The sequence below is a fragment of the Colletotrichum siamense genome (genome assembly GCF_013390195.1).
Source record: "Colletotrichum siamense strain Cg363 chromosome Unknown KSG_Cg363_contig10, whole genome shotgun sequence".
NCBI classification, from domain to species: Eukaryota; Fungi; Ascomycota; class Sordariomycetes; order Glomerellales; family Glomerellaceae; genus Colletotrichum; species Colletotrichum siamense.
The window spans coordinates 3,430,089-3,453,446 of NW_023501023.1; the positions used below are offsets into that span (position 1 = coordinate 3,430,089).

A 23,358-nucleotide genomic window follows, 5' to 3' on the forward strand; every position below is an offset into this window, starting at 1 on the left:
CTGCTTTCGACACGTTAAACAATCACAACTTTCTGGGCTTGAGGGAATTAAAAAAAAGTCTAGAAGCGCTGGGCCTGGCGGGTTCGGTGGAAATGAGAGAAGAGAGATAACTCAGGACAAGGTCATAAAGAAACTATTGCATTGATCACGCCCAGACTTGTGTGTTGCTGTCGTCCTTGGACGATGGAAGGAGACAGGACGCGCATATGATGAAATGTGTGACGTGTATCATGGGTCTATGTGTTCCAGGAGTAGACTATGGATTGATTCTTCTGCCTCTTCGTCCCCTGCAGTGACTTATTCCTGGTGCTTGCGACATCGTCTGTTATGTAAATCTGTCTTGTGTTCCCGTTTGCTTGCTATATGCTATCTCATGTCTCCTTCCCCTTCTCACCAGCCAACATCTCCCCGCCCTCCCTCAACATCTCCTCAAACGCAGCCCTCCTCACCGCCGGCAACTCCTCCGCATGCCTCTTCACAAGCTCGCTAACCATAACAAGCCCATTCTCCCGATCAACCTTCTTCATCCCCGCCGCCTGGCTCGGGTCCGCCGCCTGCGGCTCCAGTCCCAAACCATCAACTAACGCCATACTGTTCCCTTGCCCTCCAACAACGGTAGCCTCCGAGCCCGAACCCGCTTGCACCGCCGCCGGCGTCTTCCCCTCCACATCCTCCCCGGAGAACGTGCGCCCCGTAATCGCCTCCGTCAGCGCCTCAAACGCGCCGGGCACCTGCAGCGCACGAATGACGACGCCGGCGCCGTCCTTCGCACGACACATGAGCGCGAATACGAACCACGCCTCGCTGCGCAGCACGGGGAACTTGGCCTGCGTGACGAGGAACGCGAGGGCCTTGTTGAGCGGCGCGTGCTGGCGGTAGAAGCGCTCCCTCCTGCGGGCGCCGCCATCCTCGTCGGCCTCGGCAGCTGCGGTGGGCGCGAGCGGCTTCTCCGGGCGGAAGACGTAGCCGTCCTGCGTCGGGTCCCAGTCGGGCAGGAGGGGCGGGATGGGGGTGGTGTGCAGGACGCGGCAGACGGCGGCGGCTGCGCGGGCGGCCTCGGTCTTTGTGTGCTCTGCGTCGGTGCGGGCGAAGAGGTCGAGCAGGCGGTGGAGGTGGGTGGTGTCGTGGGAGGGGGAGAGGGGGTCCGGGTTGAGCGGGGCGCAGAGGCGGCGGACGTTGGGGGGCGTGTTGACGAGGAGGAGGCGGGTGAGGGAGACGGCGGAGAACTGGACCTGCGGGTTGACGTCGAGGGACCAGATGCGGGGGAGGATGTCGGCGTCGAGGAGGCCGGCGTCGCCGAGGGCGGGCTTGTTTTGGGGCGGGATGGCGAGGTTTTTGAGGAAGGAGAGGGCGGCGTGGAGGAGGGTTGAGTCGGTGGAGACGCGGAGGAGGGGAACGAGAGGGAGGTGGACGGCGTGGGATTTGACGAGGGCGTAGGAGGCCTCGTCGGATTTGGTGACATTGCCGAGGCAGAGACAGGCGGCGGACTGGAGGTGGACGTTGGGGAGGGCGAGCCAGGATTGCAGGGTCTGGATGACGGGGGAGCCGATGGGGTTGTGGGCGGTGAAGGCGTCGTCGTAGGAGATGTCGGAGAGGAGCTGGACGAAGGACTGGGGGAGGGCCTTGAGTTGGATCGCGGCGTCTTCGTCCTCGACGCGGATGGCCTCGAGCTGGGTTTGGAGGTGGTAGAATGTGGCGAGGAGGATGGGGACGGAGCCGGTTTCGATGAAGGCCTTTTGCACGGGGGCGTGGGTGAGGTAGGCGAGGGCGACGGCCGTGAGGGTGACGAAGTCTTCGGGCTCTGTTGTCGGCGTGAGGGCGAGGGTGAGCAGGAGGGAGGGCGTTTGAGGGGGTGCGAGGGTCGCTTCGGACTCGTGGGTTGCGAGGAGAGCGACGAGTTTGGCGATGAGCGAGAGGAGGCTCTGCGCTTGAGAGAGGCGAGGGGATGTAAGGAGGTTGACGATCGATAGGGTCAGGTTGGCGGCTGAGGCTGCTTGCTGGGCTGGCTCGTAGTCCACGAGGATATTGTAGAGGACTGAGATGGTGAAGGGGAGGACGTCGTCGTCGTTGAGCAGGGCGATGATGGCTGGAAGGGCACCTGAGGAGATGACGCGGGCACGGTTCTCGTCTGGGCAGTGTTAGCTTGTGGCCGTGACGAGAGTAGATAAAGGTGAGTGAGCTACCTGTGTCGGCGCATGAGTTGCCGATGATGCGGAGGGTGTGCTTTTTCAACGCCGGGCGGAGGTTCGGTGTGGTGACGATCTTGAGGAACAAGTCGACGATACCAGAGTCGCCATATGGTAGTCTCCATGAGGCTGTCGACATGTCAGCTTCTCATCCATCTTCGGATTTGTAAGGCTGAACTTACCATCTCGGCTTCCGTCGCCCAGCTTCTCTGCCACCACATCAATTTCTTGACTGCCCGCATGCCACATGTGCTGCGCGGTCGAGAACACATCGCCGAGCAGCGCGGTCCTGTGAGCGCGGCCCTGGTCCTCGGCGCCGGGGTTGGCCCATGACGAGGCGTCGGCCAGGATGTGTTCGATGGCGTCTACCCCAATGACGCTGGCTGAGGACTGCATCATTGGAGGCGTGGTGAACCAGTGTCTCTGTCTTGTGCTACTGTCTCAAACAAGTCCAATGACTTTTTTCTCCGGTTGATTTCTTGGGATTCAACGTATTGTTCTTCAGTCTTGAAGATAAAAAGAAAGGCACCCCTCACGGGAAACTTGAAGCGGTTCGTGTTCGTGATTGGATACTGCCTGCTTCCTGGCTTGCGTGGTGGTGCTGCGGACTGGACTTGGGATGACCTGCCCGAGTTCCTGCTTTGGTGTGGTGGGTGACGCCTGTGGAGTTGGCAGCGGGGAATGTGATTGGCTGAGAGTGACAGCTGTTGTGGGGCGGGCGTTTGGCAGCTGGTCGAAACTTGGACATCCTGCGTAGCACAGCAAACAATACTTCAACAAATTGAGGAAGTCGGTATTCCTTAGCAAAAGGAAGTCAATGAATCAGCCATTGTCTGTTATTTAGTCGGTTGAAAAGTCGGTTGGCACAAAAGGGTATGCTGTTTGCCTGTTGATTTTGCACTGGCCCAAGAGGCCTTGCTTCCTAGGTACAGCAGGTATCTACTCAATTGTGGAAAGTGGAATCCGCCCAATACGTCCAGCAATATTTTGGTTGGTTGAGAATGGAGACTTAGCTATGTCAGCAGTGATTGTACCAATAACATCTTACAGTTTGAAAACTAGTGGATTCTTGATTTAATAGGTCTTTCGTCGACCACCCGTTTGCTCAGATACACCTTGACAACTTTCATTGCTTCCATTTTCACATCTTGAAATTTTCGGTTTCACGAGCTTCAGAAACCTGCCAGTCTTGTTCCAACACTTCATCCCCTTTTTCCAACAAGACCGCCTGATTTTCCTGCGTCAGAGAGGCTACGAATACGGTAGCAGAGAAGACGATAGAGACGACGACAAAAGGCGACGATGACGACAGATGACAACGAAAGACGACAAAGACATAGACGATTAGAGGCGACGACAACAGCGACGGCGAACGACGATATCGAACACGCCAGAAAAGTAGTCACTCTAGCGCAAGAAAAGTAGTGGTCTCTTCTCAACAGCTCTCAAAATGGCAGAGACTGGCCCGAAATTGTCGACTGTATTCAGCAGTGTCATCGCTCATCCTCTCTCTCAGCAGCAATTGGATGACTGGACAGACCCAGATAGTTTCTCTGACCTTTTGGAACTCACCGACGAGGTCATGAACTTGTATACCCCGTTTGACAATACTTGCTTGATCATTTCGACTTTTTGGCAAATGCTTTCGAAACACGGAGCGATCGCTCTCATGACCGACATCAAGACGATCGGCAGAGATCAAGCGAAGCTCAAGGCATTCTAACGCTACCTGATTGACACAATCCTCAAGCCAAGTTAGTCGTGGTTCTATCTAAGAGGTTTGTTATCCGGGCAGTGTCCGCCACACACGCGTGTCATCCGTAAATCCTATTAAGTCACCCTGTTCTTATTATACTACTTTTAGCGACAACCTTTCCTATATACTCATCTCGTTATCGTTGTTGTCCCTCTTCCTATCGTTTTCTCTACTACTGTCGTTCTTGTCGAAGTATTGGGCACGCTACGATCGAATTCACTGGGGACACTGCCTGGATAACCACCTGGCACTGCCCGGCTAGGAACCTCTTATCTAAGTCGACCTTGTACTAACAAAAGTTTGATTTCAATAGTGAAGCTTGCGAGTATGGTCAAGTCTGTCGCACTGGCATCCACACCCGGATCGCCCAACCCCAATGCTGCCAACTCGATTGCCCAACTCGCGGGCAATACGCAGCCTGCAGCCAGAGGCCGACTGGGGATCCTCAAGGACGAATGCCTCCTTCGTGACGGATTCCGCTGTGCATACAGTCATTGCAGCGACTATGAGAGTATTACGAAGGGGCTATTTGTGCCGCCTGCAGGCATGCCCGCCGGTGGCACTCATCTCTCACATGTGTTGCCGTTAGCCCTTGGGAGGTTTAACAATGCCAACCAAGTCGAGAGAGAGGCGGTGGCCAATGTTTGGTATGCTTTGTACCGATACTTCCCTGGTTTGGAGGGGAAAATCAGCCGAGACAGCCTGAATCAACACCAAAATCTAATCACCTTTCACACCGGTGTTCGTGAAGACTACGACGACCACCAGCTGGCTTTCAACCCCGTTGATGGAGAGGTAGGTTATCTTCGCAGTTTAAATTGGTCAAAAATTTGAATTCTGAGCTGACGTTCAATGGCTAGATCAACAAGTACGAGATCAAGAACCTTCAAGGAGCCCCCTTCGCTGTCAATCCCCCACAAGGCCACCGTGTGGTCATGACGCTGTTTTCCTCAGACAAAAGATATCCGCTTCCCGAGCCAGAGTTCTTCAGGGCTCATTACCAGATCGCGAAAATTCTCGATGCAACTGGGGTCGGGGTAAAGATTGAGGCGGAGATGAATGCTTCTTATTACGACCCCGAAAACCTGAGCCCTGATGGCTCAACTGACTTGGGGTCAATCCTGAGACGGAAGATGCTGTTGAATGTTTGATCCCAACCCAGCCACAACGGGATGGCAATGCTCGTGGTGCTTGCGTATTGACACATCTCCTTGGTTTGTTTTCAGTTTTGAAAATCATTTGGAGCCTTGTTTTTATCCAAGATTCGGAGCTTTGCGCCGTAAAGTGAATATTTCCAATGCAAGAATATCATACAAGTCGGGATGTTTGTGTTTGCTATTTGAACTTCACCAGAGCCAGGTTCAATGTGACAAAGCAAGAACCTTCTCGGGAAAGACCCAAAAACACCTGTTGTCTTTGAATTGAATGAGTGTTTTCCTCAAATTTTCTGTGCAGCTCTCATTTCGTTTTCCTTCGTCTTCTTTTCGTGTCCTCCTTTTAGTTGTCGCATCTATTGTTCAAAACTTGACTTTCGCTATTTATTCGGATACTCGGAACATCTGGCCGAATAGCAGAGCACTTGATCGTGTTTCGATGACCAGAAAAGGTGTACACATTGAAGGACTCGTCCAAGGCTTGTGCGGTGAGACGAAGGTAGCAATATTTCCTCTTTTTGGGAAATGCAAGTTGAGGAAGAAGTGGATGCCGCAGTATGACAGCCACTCTGCTTTCAAGTTGGCGCAGGGGATTTGTTTGCGGACGCTGTCTAATTTTGCAGTTCTTGCGCCAACAGCTTCGGTCAAGCCTCAACAAACAGCTACAGAACCCCCGGCTTCATTGCATTTAAAACCACATCATAGCCCAATGGCATCACCTTGAAACCTTTCCATCTTTACACCAGCGACCCAATTCATCAGACCATCATGCTTCGTTCCGCCTCTCAACTCCCCATTGGGCGGAGCATGCTCCCACGCGCATGGCTGGCATCGATACCACTTATTCCATCCTCTCTTGCAAGACCTGCCAACAGTCAATCAGTCTTTGCCCCCAAGCGACTTCTTGACCCCTCAACCATCAAGAGGTTCGCCTCCAGCGGGCCAACTAAGAGAGAATCAAAAGCGACCCGAGGCACTTCTGTAACGACATGCACTGTGTCCCAATTCTGCAGCAAGCATGGAGAAGACTTGAGAAGGTGGATTCAGACCGGCAAAGCCTTTATGATCGCTTATCGCACCTCCTACGGACATCATGAGCTTTGGGAATCGTACAAAGAATCGCTGTCACGCCACGCACGCCTGGGGTGGAGCTTCAAGTTGATCTTCATTGAAGACGAAGATGTCCTCGATGGTCTTTCCTTCCATCATGTACGGAACATTCACAACGACCTGGTTTCAAAGTCCACGGGATTGAGTCCGAATGAAATAGCTGAATACGGGATCCCTGGACTTGACTTTTTTACGCACATCAGCGACGAATATCTCATGGACATTAAGAGTGGGAGGGTGCGCATGCGACCTTTCACTCTGGTTTCTGCCTTATGGAAACCTTGGTACCTTCATCCTCTAAAACGCTTTATTGCTCGGTATCTGTCACCTAAGAGTGATCCTGAGGAGGGACGTGGTTATTTGCAATTCAACGAATGCGATCTGTCCCCAACTTTGTATCAAAAGCTGGCATGTACCAAAAGAGATTCTAACGAGAAACTTGGGTATCTTGGTAGATACGGCAGGTGGACTTATTCTAGTGTCTGGGGACGTAAAAAGTAGATGGTCCATCTTTACTACAAGATGAAATGAAGCTACAATGAGGAAGAAAGAAATTAAGATTCAAAGTTCTTTCTTCATGGCAGAGTCTTGCTGGCGGATACTTCCAACAAACCGAGCACAAGCCTTTTCGTGTAAGCTGCATCTCATTTCCATTATGGCTTTTCCAAAAGATTAGCCCAAAGTTGGACCCCACGATATTGCCCCTGCCGCTGTTGTTGTTGTTGCTGTTGTCGTCGCCCTCGTTGACAATTGTCATCCGCCAAGGCAGTAAACAACTTATGAAAAATCTCAGACTCCCAGTTGATCGGTTAATTTATCGAACGTTCAAGAATGCTGACTGAGGACCTCCACCAATCTGGGAAGCTATTATATGGGATGAGGTTAGATCATGTAGCGACAATGATGCTAACAGATTGCAACAAGAGCAAGCTCGCTTAAGTGCAATACTTGAAGCACAAAGAACATGAAAATAGGGGCTTGGTCATTAGAATCTGCTTCCCCTAAAAATGTGGACAGGTAGTGATATGTAACGAGCTGTTGAAAACTTGAAACGTGGTCGTATTGCTGCCCAGGCTACGCTGTTCTTCTCTCCCCTGACGATACTTGGTCAACAAAAAGAATGCAGTCGCTATGGGAGGATGAATTTGGCAGTTGCCAGCTGTTTTCTGTATGGAACGACCCCTTTCTCCAGGAAACTTTTACTCAAAAGCTTTTCTAACGAGAACGAACCTTTATTTCAGCCTCGATTAGTAGGCAGATTGGAACCGTCGAACGCTTATTGTAAGCCGGGACTTCCCATATTGCCCATTCCGGAGAAAATGGCCAGCGCTGGGCTTTCAGCTCCACGCCACAACCTACCTAAATTTCGCCGTAGCCAACCTCAGCTTGTTTGAAAATAAGCCACCAGCGGCCGAGACGTGAGAAAATGAATTGCTATGGTAATATGTAAAGAAAAACCCGGCGTCTGGCGAAAACATGCTATGACACAAATCAGACTAGGGCATCCATTAGAAGGATTGATCTTGTTTTATTTCGAACAATTCCCAGTCGAAACTTTCTCGCATCATTGCTCAACAATAACTTTCCTCATCGGCTTGGTCTCAGAGTTTCTTTGGCAAGAACCCTTGGCTTTATACGTACGCTCATTGCCCATCCACATTTCTAATATTCAGACGGACCTCTAACATATTTTGAACACCAGGAACTCCCTTGTAACTTCGCTTGTCCCCAAAACCGGTCCATCACACCCCAAGATGTCTGGCGTCGAAGCTGTGATCGGCCTCATTGCCGGTGTCATAGGCCTTCTTGAGGCTGCGAACAAGGCATATGACACGATCAAAGACATAGCCGGACTTTCAAAAGCTTTCGGGGAAGTCTCTCAGCGAATCCCACTCGTGTTGCAAATACTGGAGCACGCGAAAGCCAATGCCGGACAAGCACCGGGAGGAACGATCGACGCAATCACGCCAGTTATCACAGCATGCAAGAGAGAGGCCGAGGTACTCAATGACATTCTGGTAAAGCTCGCGAATGGGGACTCGGGATGGGACCAGAACAAATACGTCCAGATGGTCAAGTGCAAGGGCAAGAAGGCTCGCGTCGAAGATTTGATGAAAAAGATCGTCGAAAACGTCCAGTTCCTGGCGAGCGACAAGACGATGAAGCTTGCGACAGCCCATCAGCTTCAAGAATTGAAACTGGCGGTGGATGGACTCAAACATGTTGAGCCTTCCGCTCCAGATGAGATCTCGGGGCGAGGCGACTCAGTGACTATCAACCATAGCGGCAATGGCCCTCAGAACGACCACATCGACTACAGCAACAGTTTTACCACTTGGAACAACCACGGGAACGGGCCTATGGTGCAAGGAAATCCGCAAATAACCTATAATGGATATTCTCCAGGTCAGTAAACCAAGCATCTTATCGCGCGGCTATCTGTGTATGGAAAACATTATCTGTACTGCATTATCTCAGATTGGAAGGGATATGTGAGGGTTCAATTGTCAGAATCAAGATATAGACGAGGCCGTTGGGCTCAGATGAGTTCGTTCACATCTACGTTGCTGTTGAGAGCTGTAGGTGGCCGTGGTAGTCGTGTAGATGTCCAACTCTGTTTGGAACGACTTTCGAAGATAATGGCACATGTCTCGATAGAAATCCAATCTCGTTCAATTTTCAAACTTTGCTTCACCGATAAATCAACTGATACTGATCGTAAATAGAAACCAGAGACTCCAAAGTGAATCAGCTCCTCCGGGGCCTTTTTGAAAACATCTGCTTCTATGAGGCGAGCAAAGACAGAAATTCATTGCGAGCACCTGGGACATGCGAGTGGTTCATCGGACACCGACGTTTTCAAGATTGGCATGCAGAACGGTCTTCAAGGTTGCTTTGGGTTTCTGCTGATCCTGGTTGTGGGAAATCAGTCTTAGCAAGACACTTGGTCGACAACGTTCTTCGAAGCTCTTCCTCGCGGACCGTATGCTACTTCTTTTTCAAAGATGACTTTGAAGACCAGAAAAGCGCCGCGGGCGCGATGTGTGCTATTCTCCATCAATTTTTCACGAACAAGCCGTGCCTTATCTCCGACAAGATGCTCGACAACTTCGAAAGAACTGGCCCGAAGCTCTTCCACTCTTTTTCGCCTCTTTGGGACATGCTGCTCTCTGCTTCATTTCATCATCTTGCTGGTGAGATCACCTGCGTTCTGGATGCTCTTGATGAGTGTGAGGAGCACAGCAGAATCCAAATAGCTGATGCGATATCCCTTCTCTTCAGCAATCCCGCACGGCCTGGAAGGTTGAAGTTTCTTCTAACTAGTCGCATGGATGGCCTAATGTCGCGAAGCTTCCAGAAAATCGAGAGCCTCGTGCCGACTATTCGTCTACATGGAGAAGATGAGGAGGAAGTCACCAAGATTGCAAAGGAAATCAATGCCGTCATTAAATGCAAGGTCGACCACCTTGGCAAGAGATTCGGCCTAAGCGAAGAAGAAACACAACGATTATCTGACGAACTCACAAGCATGCCGAATCGAACATATCTTTGGGCCTACCTCGTGTGCGACATGATTGAAAGAAGTCTCGGGATTTCCTTGATTGCCATTCAACAGATAGTAGAAGATATTCCTCTAACAGTCGACGAAGCCTATGAGAGAATTTTGCGCAGAAGCACCGACTTTTGTAAGGCGAGGACTTTGCTTCACATTGTCGTCGGGGCTGAGAGGCCACTATCTCTACAGGAGATGGCTGTGGCATTCGCCATCGCATGCGGGTGTGAGCCACAAGCATGGAGGCCAGAGCCGGAGACGAGAACTCGTGACGCCATCAGAGTGTTGTGCGGGCTTTTCGTCACTGTTGTCGACTCGAAGGTCTACTTGATCCACCAGACGGCCAAAGAGTTTCTACAACGCTCACAATCATCTGAAAACCATACCGGGAAATTTGATTGGAAGGCATCCTGCGATCCTTTGAGATCAAATGGTGTTATGGCAGACGTGTGCGTAAAATATCTACATTTCAAGGCGAAGTCCAATTCTCACTTTCCGCTTCATCTGCATTACCCTGCAGACTGCAAGTGCGAAGAAGACTGCGCCAAAGACGGATTTTTGGCATATTCGGTGGAGTTCTGGACGGGACATATAAGAGGCTCAAACCCTTCTAAAGATCCAAAGGTTGAAGAGCATATTCTAGACCTTTGCAATGCTGCTTGGATTGGATGCTTGGCTTGGCTTGAAGCGTACAACAAGCTTTTGAGACCTTGGAAGCAACTCATCCCTTCTGGTCTCACGCCTCTTATTGTGGCATCGTACTTTGGACTCGACAGAATTGTGCGGAAGCTTGTTCAGATGGACAATGTTCAATTGAACGTCACGAATGCTCGCTGCCGTTCAGCTCTGGCATGGGCCGCGTCTAACGGACACACAAAAGTTGTCCGAGAGCTTCTCAACACTGAAAGCAGCACTACTATCTTGCAACTCGTTACAGGTGGAAGGATTGACATCAACTCAAGAGATGATTATGGTCAAACTCCTCTTGAGCTTGCAGCTAAAGAGGGTCACGAAGCCATTGTTCAACTTCTCCTAGACAATGGCAGGATCGTCGTTGACTCGATGTCTTCTTTTGGTACACCTCTTTACGTTGCAGCAGAACATGGCCATGCAGCCATAGTCAGACGCCTACTGTTGACAGGAAAGGCGAATGTCAATTCATGCAAGCGTTTGCGTCATCTTTGGGCAGAAACCCCTTCGAAAACCTTCAGAATCATACAGACGATTCCATTCCTCCCCTTTATAGCATGGGACGAACTATTTGGAGAATATAGCGATACACCCTTCATAGCGGCAGCTATGATGGGGCGTATTGACACCATGAAGGTTTTTCTCGAAATGGGAATCCCTAACATCAACATGCGAGGAGATGATGCTATGACTGCTTTGGCAGCTGCGGCGAGTTTTGATGAAGCCGATGCCGTCAAGTTATTACTCGAAGTTCCTTCGATTGCAGTCGACTTAGAAGACTCGTCAAACAAAACCCCCCTCGCATTGGCAGCTGAAGCGGGCAATACAGAGATTGTCAATCTGCTGCTGAGAAGCCCCAGAAAACCAAATGTTAATCACATGTGCGCGTCAGGAAGAACGCCTCTCGCGTTGGCGTCGTGCGGAGGATATGAAGACGTCGTTCGCGCCCTGCTGAAGACTGATGGAGTTGATGCGAATTTAGGAAAAACACCTTCAGATACTCCATTGTCTCTCGCAGCACAAGAAGGGCACTTTAAAATCATCCAAGTCTTGCTCAATTCGGGAAAGGTTGACTTCAACTCCGTAGACAGCAAGCGGAGAACCCCTCTTTTTCTTGCAGCAAGGAACCAAGAGCCTGAAGTCATCCAATCCTTGCTGAAAATAGGCACGGTGCATGCCAATGCAAGTGATACAATTGGTAGGACACCTTTGTTCATTGCAGTTGAAGAAGCATACGTAGAAACCCTAGCAACGCTTATCCGAGAAGCGAAGGCTGGCTTCGACCGGAAGGATTCGATCGGGATTACGTCTTTTATGGTGACAGCCGAGAGCGGCAAAGTTGAGATCGTTAAGTTTTTACTTCAAAACGACGCAGTGGATTTACAGGCTATTCTGGCTATGGCTCAGAAACCCGCCTGGGATGAGACCGCCCTGCACCTTGCGGCAAAGAACGGACGTGCGAGCGCCGTACGGCTTCTGTTAGAAGCAGGAAGTGTGCACGTCGACGCCGTGGATCACAGAGGGACCACGCCTTTTGATTTAGCCAAGGAAAACGGGTTCCATGATGTTTGTGAGATATTGGCAGACTTTCGGAAGAGACAGGATTCGGGTCCGGTGCTTGTTCGCAGTGATGCGGGGGCGAATGCGACGTGGCTGTCTGCAGGCAAACAACTTGGGAATCAATTGTATGACAGACTTTTCAGCTAACTTATGTTTTACACAACAAAACTAGGTAAGTTATTTTGCCCAGGTTTTGATAACTGGCCAGAAGCCGGCTGCAAAATCATCATTCTAGCTTTCATCACCCGAGATAAAGATCGCAAGATGGCATTTCGCAGTTCTTTCTAGCATCTCAGAGACTATACATATCCCCGAATCTTATAGGAACCATCTAAAATCAGGGCTCTTGGGTCCGTCGTTCAGCTTAGACGTCGGCACATCACTCGCGGTGAGGTTGACACCCTGGGCCCGGTTCCTTCTCTTATTATCCCAAATCATGAAGCAACCCAGGGAAAGGGCGCAAAGAATACCGGTTCCACCAAAGGAAGCTGTCGTGATCAGTGCAGGTGCGTACTTTGGCGCGTCGGGCTTGCGGAAGATGTTGCTGCTCACGAGACCCATAAGGTTCGCCAACGGAACGCCGATAGAAGTCAAGAACACACCTAGTATCTCTGAGTTATTTTCTGAATAGTTGGAGGAGCTGACGGATAACGTACGCTGGTTCTCGTTCACCACGTTGTTATTGTACCACGTTGACAATAGGACACTAGGGGCTGAAGTTCCCCACGTCATCATGAAGCATGCATAGTAAGCCAACTTGATCTGCCTCTCAACATCGTCGATCGCGGCATAGATGATGAACCCGATGAAGGTTAGAGAGAAACCCAGCGCGATGAATGGGAAGCGAAGGCGACGCCAATCGGAGAGGAAAGCCAGGATGAGAAGCATGCAAGCTCCGGTGACGTTCGGCGCGACGGTGTAGAGATTGGTCTTGACGGTGCTGTAGCCCAGACGCTGGATGATCTGGGGCATGAAGAGGTTGACACTCTGGAGAGGAACTCCGAGGCAGATTTCGATGAGCAGGAAGCCAAACTGTTATCAAGTAGTTAGCAAGAAAACACAAAACTGATTTTATGTAAATGATACGGGGAAGGCTTACTGTAGTAGGGTGCTTGAAGACCTTGGCACTCTCCTTGATGCTCATCTTCTCACCAACAACTGAAGAACTGTCGACTCGGATGCGATGGAAAGCGAGTTGCTTCTCTTCAGCGTTGAGAAATTTAGCCTCTGCAGCGCTTCGCGGAAGATACCAGAAAGCGAAGATTGAGAAGAGAACGCTGGCGGTTCCCTCCACGATAAACAGCCAGCGCCAGGGGTACAGGCTCGTGCTCTTAATGTGAAAGACACCAAAGGCAAGAAGTCCCGAGAATGCATTGGCCTGAAACCTTTGTCAGTCGCTATCCTGGGGAGGTTTCGGTGAGAGCAAGGCTCTTACAATATTCGACGCGGCATAGAAAATAGCAAGTCGTCTCGCAAGCTCACCGCGGCGGTAGAACGTCGTCAGGTAGTAAATAACCAGTGGGAAGAAGCCGCTCTCGCTCATGCCCAAGATCCATCGCAATGCCAGGACGCCACCAAAGTTCTGCACAGCTGCCATGAGCAGCGTCATGCTTCCGAAGGTGAACATAAGAATCGGGAGGATGACCGCCGGGCCGAACCTCTTGCCGACGAAGGCGACGAAGGGCGCGGCGACGACGTACGGCACGAAGAAGATGCTGACGATCAGGTTGTACTGCCCATCTTTGAAGCCGAGGTTGGTGCTCATGCCGTCGGTCTCGGCGTTTCCGATATTTCCCTTGTCGAGGGCGTTGAACAGGTCTGCGCGGATGAAGTCAGTGATCGCAAGCAAAGTGCTGGTCGCTTGGGGCCTGTCTTACACATGATAGCAAGCACAGGCATGAGCCGGAAGTCCAGCTTGCGACACAAGCGTCGCTCCGCCTCGTGGTCGACCACGTGCACCTCGTCGCCGTAGGCATCGATCTTGCCATCGTTCCCAACCTCGTTCCCGTCCGTGGATCCCTCCCGGATCGAGCCCTCGCGGTCGGCCGCCCGCGTGATCTTGGTGTCCGCCTCGTCGCCCATGGTGAGAATCGGAGTCGTCTCGTAACGGATTGCTCAGGAGGCAAAGTTAGCGGTCTGTCGCGCGCTTTGGGCGTCGTGCGATGAAGGAGGGAGCATGTTCGGACGAAACAGGACAGGATGCCTGCGTAGATAAAGTCACATTTGGGGTCACACTCAATTGGGGTGCTTATCGCTTCCCCAAGTTCAGCGTCAGAGCATGTCTTATCACGCTGGTCGGCTAATACGCAGGGCAGGATCTCCTCGGCTGCTTTCGCGCGTGATGTTGGGGTACGCAGAGGCAGCTAAAGATAAGGGTGATACTAGCTGTGGGCCTTCTCCAAGGAACATTTCAGGGATATCTAGTTCCTGATGGGACAGGCTCGGTTTAACCCCAGGTCGATCGGCAGAGTAAGCTCTCTTCCTGGTCTCAACTCTCAAGATACAGTCCCGGCTGTTGCGTACTTGGCTGGGATTGACGCCCCGTGACGGTCGCATACCTGGGCGAATGCTGACCACGTACAGGACGGCCAAACGGATGGAATCCATTTCCAGGATTTTGGCGAAACCCTCCATGCAACGATGGGAGAGCAGTCTGCATGTAGTCTCAAGGTCAGCTACCACCCCGCATTTTCCCCAATCGCCTCGTGACTTCAAGCTTGACCTGCAACGGTAGTATCGGTGCGGGTGGAGTCTAGTGAAGCTTTATCAGACCGGCATTAGGAACCGATGAGGGCCGACTAAAGAGGGGCCGTTCCGTGGGGGTCGCGAATGACAAGCTTATGGACCCAGAAACCGTTCTTGTCGGTAGCAGTCCTTCATTTAACGTTACTTTTGGAGGTTGGTTAGGGGTTCGTGTCATACATACGAAAAGATCCACAGCCAACAGATATCGAGAAGAGATAAGGGGGGAACCATCTATCATGCAAGTCCCGTGCGGGGAATTGGGTTGATAGGACGATCATACCTCAACTCTCCGCGGGCAGTGCTCCGATTCCGACAACGGACATGCTGCTGGGCCAGTTCGGCGGGCAGCATGCGTTTGATGTAGAATCAGAGTTTCTCAAGAGAGGCCTTTAACTACTACAGTCAAACAACCAACACAACCTCCCAAGTAACTGTTACCTGCATCAACAACCCTTGCCTAACCTAGCACACCATTCTCCCACCAACAGCCAACAAAAATGTCCTCTACCAAGACCCCCGTCCTCACCGATAAGGCTCCCAAGCCCCTGCCGGGCATCTACAGCCAGGCAATCATCGCCAATGGCATGGTCTTCTGCTCCGGCGCCGTGCCCATGGACCCTGTGTCCATGAAGATCATTGACGGTGACATCCAGGCTCACACCGTACGTGCATGAAACCCCCAACGGACGTCGGATGTAGCTAATCTGCGGTTGCAGCACCAATGCATCAAGAACCTTACGGCGATCCTGGAGGGTGCCGGTACCACCATTGACAAGGTTGTCAAGGTCAACGTCTTCCTGGCCAACATGGACGACTTTGCGGCCATGAACGAGGTTTACTGCACTTACTGGGGCGATATTAAGCCTTCTAGAACGTGAGTTACTTGCTGATTGGTTTCTGATTGAGATTTCAAAGTTTGCTGATGAGTTGCGTGTAGTTGCGTGGCAGTCAAGACTCTGCCTCTCAACGTTGACGTTGAGATTGAGTGCATCGCTGTGTTGTAAGCTGGTTGGCGAGCTGAAAAATAGATCTAGTAATAAATGTAAAAGTTCAAAAATGCCGATCTCTCAAATTGTCGGCGAATCTTTCAGTGAAGACTTCCACAGCCGACTGTGGTTTCAAGAACCCATTACGCTGAAGATGCGCTCAGTGAATCCATCAAAAGGCTTTATGAACGTCTCCCGACGTTCTGATCAGAGTATTCCGGGAGCAAGTGAACATTGGAATCTTTGATTGAGCTGTATTATCATGGATACTCCAGAGCGGTATATCCCAATTCCCTCAAGTTTATAGTAACTCAATCAACTTCTCCACAAACAGCGTAATGGCCCTCCTCCCATCCTCTAACGCCTCGTCCATCGCAATGAACGGATGCGGCTGCCCCTTCATAACATGCAAATCCACCGCAACACCCGCGTCCACCAACTTCTTCCCCAGCGCCTCGCCCTCGCTCCTCAACACATCAAGCTCGCCCACCACAATACTCGCCGGCGGCAGCTTCGCCCAGTCACCTTCCCACAGCAACGGGCTCGCCTCCGGGTGCGCCCAGTCCTCGCGCCGCGGCAGGTAGTGGTAGCGGTACCACAGCATCTTCTCGGCCGGCAGCGCGGGCGTGAACTCGTTCTCGCGCCACGACGCGTGCTCCGGCACGGAAGACTCAACGAGGGCGGTGTTGTCGGCGACGGGGACCGAGAGCAGCTGGACTGCGATCTTGGGGATGTCGCTGCGCGTGACGGCCCGCTGGCACAGGACGGTGGTGAGGTTGCCGCCGGCGGAGGAGCCGCTGAGCGCGATGCGGGAGGTGTCGAGGCTGAGTTTGGAGGCGCCGGCGGAGATGGCCCAGAGGAGGGATTCCCAGCAGTCGTCGACTGCGGCGGGGAAGGGGTCTTCTGGGGCCAGTCTGGACGTTCTCAGTTACAACTCATATGTCAGAGGCTTGAGGTAGCTTACCGGTAGTCCACGCAGATTGTAACACACTTCGCCCGGTTGGTCAAGTTCGTAGCGATGACATTCTCTGTGTCAATGTTTCCCAACACCCACCCGCCTCCATGAAACCAGATACACAGCGGCCATCCCTTCTCAGGCTTTTCGCCCAAAGGCGTGAACGCACGAACCAGGATATCGGGCCCGGTCGTCTCTTTGCGTGGGATGTGAAAGTCCTGGGAGCTCGCGACCTCGAGCTTCGGTCCGGCACCGGGGATAAGAGTACCGCTAGCCCTTGACGCCGAGATGGGCTGGTGATGCACGACCTGCTTGTCAAAGACAAATTTGTTGTAAAAGTCCTTGTACTCCGGGTTGATGCGGTCGAGGACCGACGGGTGCAGGGGGTACGGCGGTTCAGGCATGATGGGGTTGGAAGAAGTTGAGGTATGGGAGAGGCAGGGGGTACTGGTTGGGTTGCTTAGTCGAGCTTGAGGGTGTGTATCTCGCAGAATCACAGCCCTTTTTTCCTTCTATATGACGAAGATGTGGTGATGTTGCCGGCTGCAGACGGGCACGGCAGCCGATGATCCAGGCCTCCGGTAAACGGATGCCCCAGTTGGCCGATAACGTTGCCCGAGCGCAACAATGACCCCCAATCGGAGACGAACTCTCGCCCCCACGTAATCATCAGTGAAGGGCCCCTCGACAGTTGAAGCGTTATCTGGGAGGAGAGGGAGGGTGCTGGAAATGATGCGGTATGCGTGGTTGCATCATTGCAGGGATTAGGTTCGGTCACACAGCCAACCCCGCATTCAGTGCTTGTCGATACGATATGTTCGGACATTTAATGGTTCCCGAGGTCGCTTCTCATGTACGGGAACGCGGGGGAGCAATTGAAAGAATTTGTGTTACGTATGGGCTTTTCTGAACAACAGTATTCGACGACCAGCCCAGAAGCAGCAGCAATTGGCAGAAGGAAAAGGGTTTCCTCACTGCTAGAAGATGAATAGAATAATCCAGGCCTGCTGCCTCCATCGTGGGCGTCTTAATGTGAGCAGAAGCATGTGCCTAGTTTACCGCGCAGCAACCTACCATTTCATGAAAGAAACTACAGAGGTTCTGAACTAGGAAAGTCGGACTCGCGAGCTCTACCTCGCTTTTTGTGGTTTAAAAGGTAGGTGTTTCAGTTTACAGCGGCCCAAGACGTCGGGAGCAGGCAATGCTTGCCGGCGGCATGTTGCGTCGATCCTTCGGCCAAGCCGACGGCGAGGACGCGGCCAAGGACACGGCAACAATCTGGAGCAGAGAAGGCACAGCCACGCCAAACGTGTTAATTCTCGCCTGGAGAAAGTTGCCCGCCAGATCGACTCAGATGCCGATTCGATTCTCGAAGGCCAGGCATAGATAGAACTGATCGTCACCAGACCCAATCGCCAAGACAAGGCAGACGATGCTACAAAATGAGGCTGGTTCATCCCGACTTCAAACTCAGCAAGCCTGCCAGCTCGTTCCTGACTCAAAGCAGGGGCATCGTGAAGCGTCAAAGTCGGAATAAGGTTTGACACGCAGCGCTGGACCGGCCTTGGCATCGTCTGAACCGCCACGCGGGCGATCGATCCGACTGCTTGGGTCTGCTGTAAATAGGCCCACGGTGGCTGGTGATTTCGTTTTCGCTACCGCGATAGAGTGTATTTGAGCGTGCGAAATGTTTGTGATATTACTGCGACTTGGCGACATGGAAACCGTCTGACGACGACGTCGCAAAGTAGCCGTGTCTGTGAAGTTAATTGATCGTGAATGGGATATTAAAAGGCGAGGACTTTCCAACTCGTAGTGTTTCTTAATCACCACGACTCCTTCCAACAGTTATCTGTACAGCTCTTTCAGCACACATCAAGATGGTATCCGCAGCCAAGATCCTCTCTTCCATGTAAGGATGTCTCCATAACACCGATTGGGTGCCTGGCTGAATTGAAGAGCAGCACATTGCTGGCCGCGACCGCAGTAGCGCAGCGCGAGAGGAGATGTTTCTGCTCCAAGCAAGACTTGTCGGAGGGTGCGCCTCCGATGGAGGAGCGGGTCGACGTGGGCTGGACGACACAGGCGTGTGCGGATCAAGGATTCATGAGTAAGTCGTGGTGTTCATCTCCTTAAGCACAGATCAGACAGCTAACAAGCACGCAGGAGGCAATGCGGTAAGTTTGCATGTATATGCTCGCCAAAGGGGTGACGTGTGCTCACGATTCGACAGTGTATTATTGTTGCCGACGAGACGAGGGAGAACGACTTCCAGAACGATTGCCTGGAGATTTCTGGGCTGCAGACCACGGGCTGCCTCGACTAGATGAGATAGATGGCCGTGCGTGGCTGAATTGAATGCATTCCCTGGCCCTTTTCGATCAACATAGCGCATCCATCCTCCAGGACACACGCAATGCTTGCTCAAGAGCATTGCGACTCGCTCGTGTATGCACTGATTATCGTAAAACTGCCCCGTAGATCTCGGTCACGCGAAAGCGAACACCATCAATTGAGTTGATTCCCCATATCTACCCCGAGACTCCATTCCTGTTGTAGTAAATCGCATCGATCGCAACCGTACATTCGGTATTTTGGTATCCATTTCCACCGTATTTCCCTTAGTCGACATCGACACCCAGCTTCCGCAGGTCGGCCTTAGCCTCGTCAATCTCCGCCATCAGCTCCTTGTGCGCCTCGGGGACATCGTTGAAGGTCATGACGTTGTAGCCGAGTCGGGCGAGGAGGTATGCGCCGAAGGAAACGAGAGCCCAGAAGGGGAGCTGCGTGATAATTGTTAGCCAAGTGGCCTTCTGCAAGGTGGCCGCAGGGGTTGACGGCGCGGACGAGCTGCGCTGCAGGTCTGCGAGGAGAATAGTAGACGTACGACGGGGATGATTTGCTCCTGAACCTTGGCAGGGGCAGGAATGAGCTGGAGGTAGAGGGCGAGGTAGAGCTGCGTGGTTCATCGATCAGTGACTGCTTCGTGGGTTCGAGGTGGGATACCAGGGAGGGGTCGTACCGAGCTCACGAGGAGCGCGAGGGAGATGGTCTGCTGTGCGCGGGTCATGGTTGCGGCTGCTATAGCTGACAGGAAAGGTTCTTCAAAAGTCGTCTGCGTCGAAAAGAAGTTGAAGGTGGCAAAGGAGTGACTGGGAACTGAGGTTCGTCGCGATCCTGGATTCTGCCGGGTTCACGATTCGGGTGGCAGATGGGAAAAGGAGTCGCGAAGCTGTCCAAAAGTTACGGTGGAGCTTGTATGACTAAGACAAGCACGGACACCCAGGCGCCCTTGCTTGCGCTCCCGTGGTTTACGCGACGGACCCACCAATGACGCTGCACCTGCCTCTCGAATCCGCTGGGCTTCTTCACCTTCACCTTCACCTTCGTCAAAGCTGAAGGCAGGAGCGATGGTGAGAGGTAGGTATATGAGGAGGTTGCGCTCCAGCCTCAGCAACAGCGCCCGGAATAAGTGACCGTGAATATGCCCAGTATGGTAGAACTAGTATGCCAGCTGAACACAGAGATCATGCTTATCCGACGCTGGAGCCTTTGGGTTCGAATCCCTTTTTTCATGTCTTTTTCTTTTCTTTTCGGTCATCCCGAATCAGCCTCTCTTTTTACTCAGCTCAGATGAGTCTCTTAACATTTGATCCATTCTTTTGAGATACTCGGCCACCGACATATTCGACTTCTCACTAGATCGGCACAAGCCACCAGCTCGAGTCTCACACAGCATTGACAAAGATATGGCCAATTGCCATCCGACGGGGCTTATCACAGAAATATTTACATGAATTCGTAACGTCGAATATCCCGTGCTTACCTGGGGCTATCGGCACCCGCCTTGCCCTGGAGCTCAATCGCATCAACAATGTAATTCGCACTCAAGAAGTCAACGTCACCCGTCCCCAAAACACCGAGCGTGAGGGTATTTGCTCCCTGCTTCAGCGCACTGGCTGGAACATCCCAGGCGTAAACATCGCCAAACCCACGATACGCGCCCCGAGTTACCCCTCGAGAATCGATCAAAGTCTACGCAGAGCCGTCAGCAAACCTGCAGTATCGCCACTCCTTCAACAACTTACCGGAGCACCCGGATCACTCGCCTGCCAGTCGTTAATCTTCGCCGACGGCCGTCCGCCCTTGAACGACAACGTCGTGCCCACCCGGAGAACCACCCCGTCCAGCTGGTCTCCCGCGAGGTTGAAGTCGACAGTCGCCAGGCCGCCCGCCTTCGCAAACAGCGCCATCGGAAAGTCCTTGGCCTGCGACTTGCCCACCGTGTACGTCCCTCCCCAGCTCTCCATGCGCGCGTCAGAGGGATGCATCCGCTCGATCTTGTCGCCGTTCTTCAGCTCCGTCGGCTTGCCGTCGAACTCGCCGATGCGCCAGATCACTGACGGCTTCGACTCTGTGGAGGCGATATCCTTAGTGATTTTGCAGCCGGCAGTGATGGTCACGTTGTCCTCCGCGATAGGGAACTCGTCGCGGTACAGCTTCATCGTGTACGTCCCAGGCTTCATGAGCGGCGAGGTGAATTTCCCGTTGGTTGCTTTGGTCCAGTACTGCGCGTCGCTGTTGAACCAATGAACCACCGTCTCAAAGTTGCCCGCGACGCCGGTGGCCATGCCCGAGACGCTTCCGCGCCCGCTGTCGGGGACGTAGCCGTCTATCTTGAGGGCGTCGAAGAAGCTGGTGTCCAGGTCGGCCGAGGGCTGCGCACCAGTTCTGGTCTCGGTTCAGCGGTGAGTCCCGAGAAGGGGGGAGTTCGGTATCTTACGTGAAGCGCATCGCGTAGGGGCCGAGGAGACCGAACCGCCACGGCTCCGTTCTGACGTGCCCGCTATTCATGTACCAGTACAGCTCCTGGTCGCCGGTGCTCTGCGAGTTGATGTCTCTCATGAAGGGCCCGCCGGCCGAGTGCTCGTACGCGTTGCCTGGCATGATCATCCACACGCCTACGTTCTGCGGCATGGGATTAGCTACGACCTTCTCGATTGCTTGTGCAGGCTTACGCTTCCAGTGACTCCGTGGACTTTGTCGTCGATGAATCGATCTGAGGTGTACCTATTCCATCGGTGTCAACTTACTCCAGTCCCTGAAGGCTGAAAACCACACTCACATTTTGCAACGCGTAGTGTTGTCCGTACACCGAAATGTATCCTTTCCCTCAAACGCCGTACACCCGTCAAGATCAGCGACATCACCGTGCCAGCCCGTCGGCACCGCCGCCCGCCTCAGCCGCGCAAGCCACCGCAGCTCTCCGGGCGCGATCTCGCCCGTGATGTGCGTGGCCATGTAGATGGTCGGATCGTCGGGCTTCGCAAGATAGTAGTGCGTCAGCGGCTGCGAGCCCGCCTGAACGGTGATCTTGACCACGCCGCCCACCGTCTCTGCCGTGACCGTGGAGGCGCCCAGGCCGGAGTTGATCTGCGACATCTTGGAGGTTCCCTGGTACTCGACGCCGTTGTAGAGGAGGCTTGTGATGTCGCCGTTTGCTCTGCATCTTTCTTAGCCAGCGGATCGATGGGGTAATCTTCATGAAAGGTCCTACTTGTTGACTTCAAAAACGAGCCCGCCGTTGGTGTCGACTTTGTATGTCGTGCTGTTGCCGGCTGCTAGACCAAAGGCCGCATCTGCCGCGCCCCAGAGGGACGCCAGGCTGGTGAGGAGGCTGATATAGTGCATCTCGACGCCGAATCGGAAACCTTGCGATCAGAATAAGAGTACCTTGGATCCCGTACAGGAACTACTCATCAACAGGACCGCTTCCATCTCGTACACGCATCAAGACGGACGAGATAGCCTACTTATCATCGCCTCAAAACCCAAATTCCCCCTCATCGTCGACTAGTTCTCCCGCGCGGAGAACCATCACACATTTTCCCGTCCTCTAGAATGCTCCGAAAGCTTGATTCTGGCGCGACGCGTAGTACATAGATTTGGAGCAAGATCCCCTCATTTCGTCCCAAACCTTGAGCGAGCTGCCCTTTCCCGGGAAAGTCTGCAGCGAAAGATGGCAGCGGTGGTCCGTGATGGTGTGACGTGATACGTTAGCGCGAGCTGTAGCCAGGCACAGCTGTTTACCTGTTACGGTTTGGAGACGATAAGCATTCGGCTGACGTGCCGACTGGCGAGCTTATTTTGAATGAGATAGAAAGAACGCAGAGCGGACAAAAGATCCGCGAATCACGATGTGCGGCACCTAGAATGATGGTAGCTGATTTTCATGTAGTGCAAGGGATCCTGTGAGAGTGTTACTGTGAGTGAGCTAGATGTTGTTGGTACGAGCGAAAAGGAGGGCGATGCAGTTTGCTGTGGCTAGAATGGACAAGCATTGTGGTCTTCCTGCTGCATCAAAGTCCTGATGTGTCTCTTGGCCATGGCAGATGTTGTAGATGAAGTTCGTATCTACAAAAGTGTTTCGACAGAAGTTGATTTTGTTGTTGGTCATTGCCCATCTTCCCGGTCGGGGCATTCACAAAGTATCCCACCGGGGGCCACATCACCACGTGGTAAGCGACGAGAGAAGGAGAAACACCAAAAGTGTCGGTCGTCGGGGGGATAATTGCTGCCCGGGACAGAGTGCCAAGGACGATCACCAGAGCAGAATTTCCAAGTGGCTGTTGGCTAATCGCTTGGCCATAAGATGTCCACGGG

The 23,358-nt window shown here is 52.7% G+C and overlaps 7 protein-coding genes across 7 annotated transcripts; 2 read left to right on the plus strand and 5 right to left on the minus strand.

The window, feature by feature from the left end:
* Positions 1-371: 371 nt before the first annotated feature.
* On the minus strand, positions 372-2,582 carry RAP1GDS1 (Rap1 GTPase-GDP dissociation stimulator 1; the record flags this gene model as incomplete). The annotated part of the gene is made up of 3 exons (XM_036646674.1): positions 372-2,128; positions 2,184-2,315; positions 2,369-2,582. 3 exons carry the CDS (start codon positions 2,580-2,582, stop codon positions 372-374), a joined length of 2,103 nt encoding a protein of 700 aa, XP_036488315.1.
* Positions 2,583-12,327: 9,745 nt separating this feature from the next.
* CGCS363_v014826 (putative transporter) lies at positions 12,328-14,091 on the minus strand (the record flags this gene model as incomplete). Its single annotated transcript, XM_036646675.1, has 4 exons — positions 12,328-13,041; positions 13,109-13,387; positions 13,445-13,827; positions 13,887-14,091. 4 exons carry the CDS (start codon positions 14,089-14,091, stop codon positions 12,328-12,330), a joined length of 1,581 nt encoding a protein of 526 aa, XP_036488249.1.
* A 1,160-nt stretch (positions 14,092-15,251) lies between these two features.
* On the plus strand, positions 15,252-15,758 carry yjgF-0 (2-iminobutanoate/2-iminopropanoate deaminase; the record flags this gene model as incomplete). The annotated part of the gene is made up of 3 exons (XM_036646676.1): positions 15,252-15,416; positions 15,471-15,628; positions 15,692-15,758. The coding sequence occupies 3 exons, from the start codon at positions 15,252-15,254 to the stop codon at positions 15,756-15,758; spliced, it is 390 nt and encodes a 129-aa protein (XP_036488316.1).
* A 283-nt stretch (positions 15,759-16,041) lies between these two features.
* Positions 16,042-17,099, minus strand: CGCS363_v014828 (AB hydrolase superfamily protein; the record flags this gene model as incomplete). Its single annotated transcript, XM_036646677.1, has 2 exons — positions 16,042-16,654; positions 16,705-17,099. 2 exons carry the CDS (start codon positions 17,097-17,099, stop codon positions 16,042-16,044), a joined length of 1,008 nt encoding a protein of 335 aa, XP_036488240.1.
* Positions 17,100-18,575: 1,476 nt separating this feature from the next.
* On the plus strand, positions 18,576-19,021 carry CGCS363_v014829 (uncharacterized protein; the record flags this gene model as incomplete). The annotated part of the gene is made up of 4 exons (XM_036646678.1): positions 18,576-18,607; positions 18,660-18,805; positions 18,862-18,872; positions 18,929-19,021. The coding sequence occupies 4 exons, from the start codon at positions 18,576-18,578 to the stop codon at positions 19,019-19,021; spliced, it is 282 nt and encodes a 93-aa protein (XP_036488238.1).
* A 295-nt stretch (positions 19,022-19,316) lies between these two features.
* Positions 19,317-19,765, minus strand: DPM3 (Dolichol-phosphate mannosyltransferase subunit 3; the record flags this gene model as incomplete). The annotated part of the gene is made up of 3 exons (XM_036646679.1): positions 19,317-19,478; positions 19,583-19,651; positions 19,718-19,765. 3 exons carry the CDS (start codon positions 19,763-19,765, stop codon positions 19,317-19,319), a joined length of 279 nt encoding a protein of 92 aa, XP_036488437.1.
* A 752-nt stretch (positions 19,766-20,517) lies between these two features.
* Positions 20,518-22,386, minus strand: rglA-1 (Rhamnogalacturonate lyase A; the record flags this gene model as incomplete). Its single annotated transcript, XM_036646680.1, has 6 exons — positions 20,518-20,730; positions 20,784-21,426; positions 21,479-21,663; positions 21,714-21,765; positions 21,821-22,198; positions 22,253-22,386. 6 exons carry the CDS (start codon positions 22,384-22,386, stop codon positions 20,518-20,520), a joined length of 1,605 nt encoding a protein of 534 aa, XP_036488756.1.
* Between the last annotated feature and the right edge of the window lie 972 nt (positions 22,387-23,358).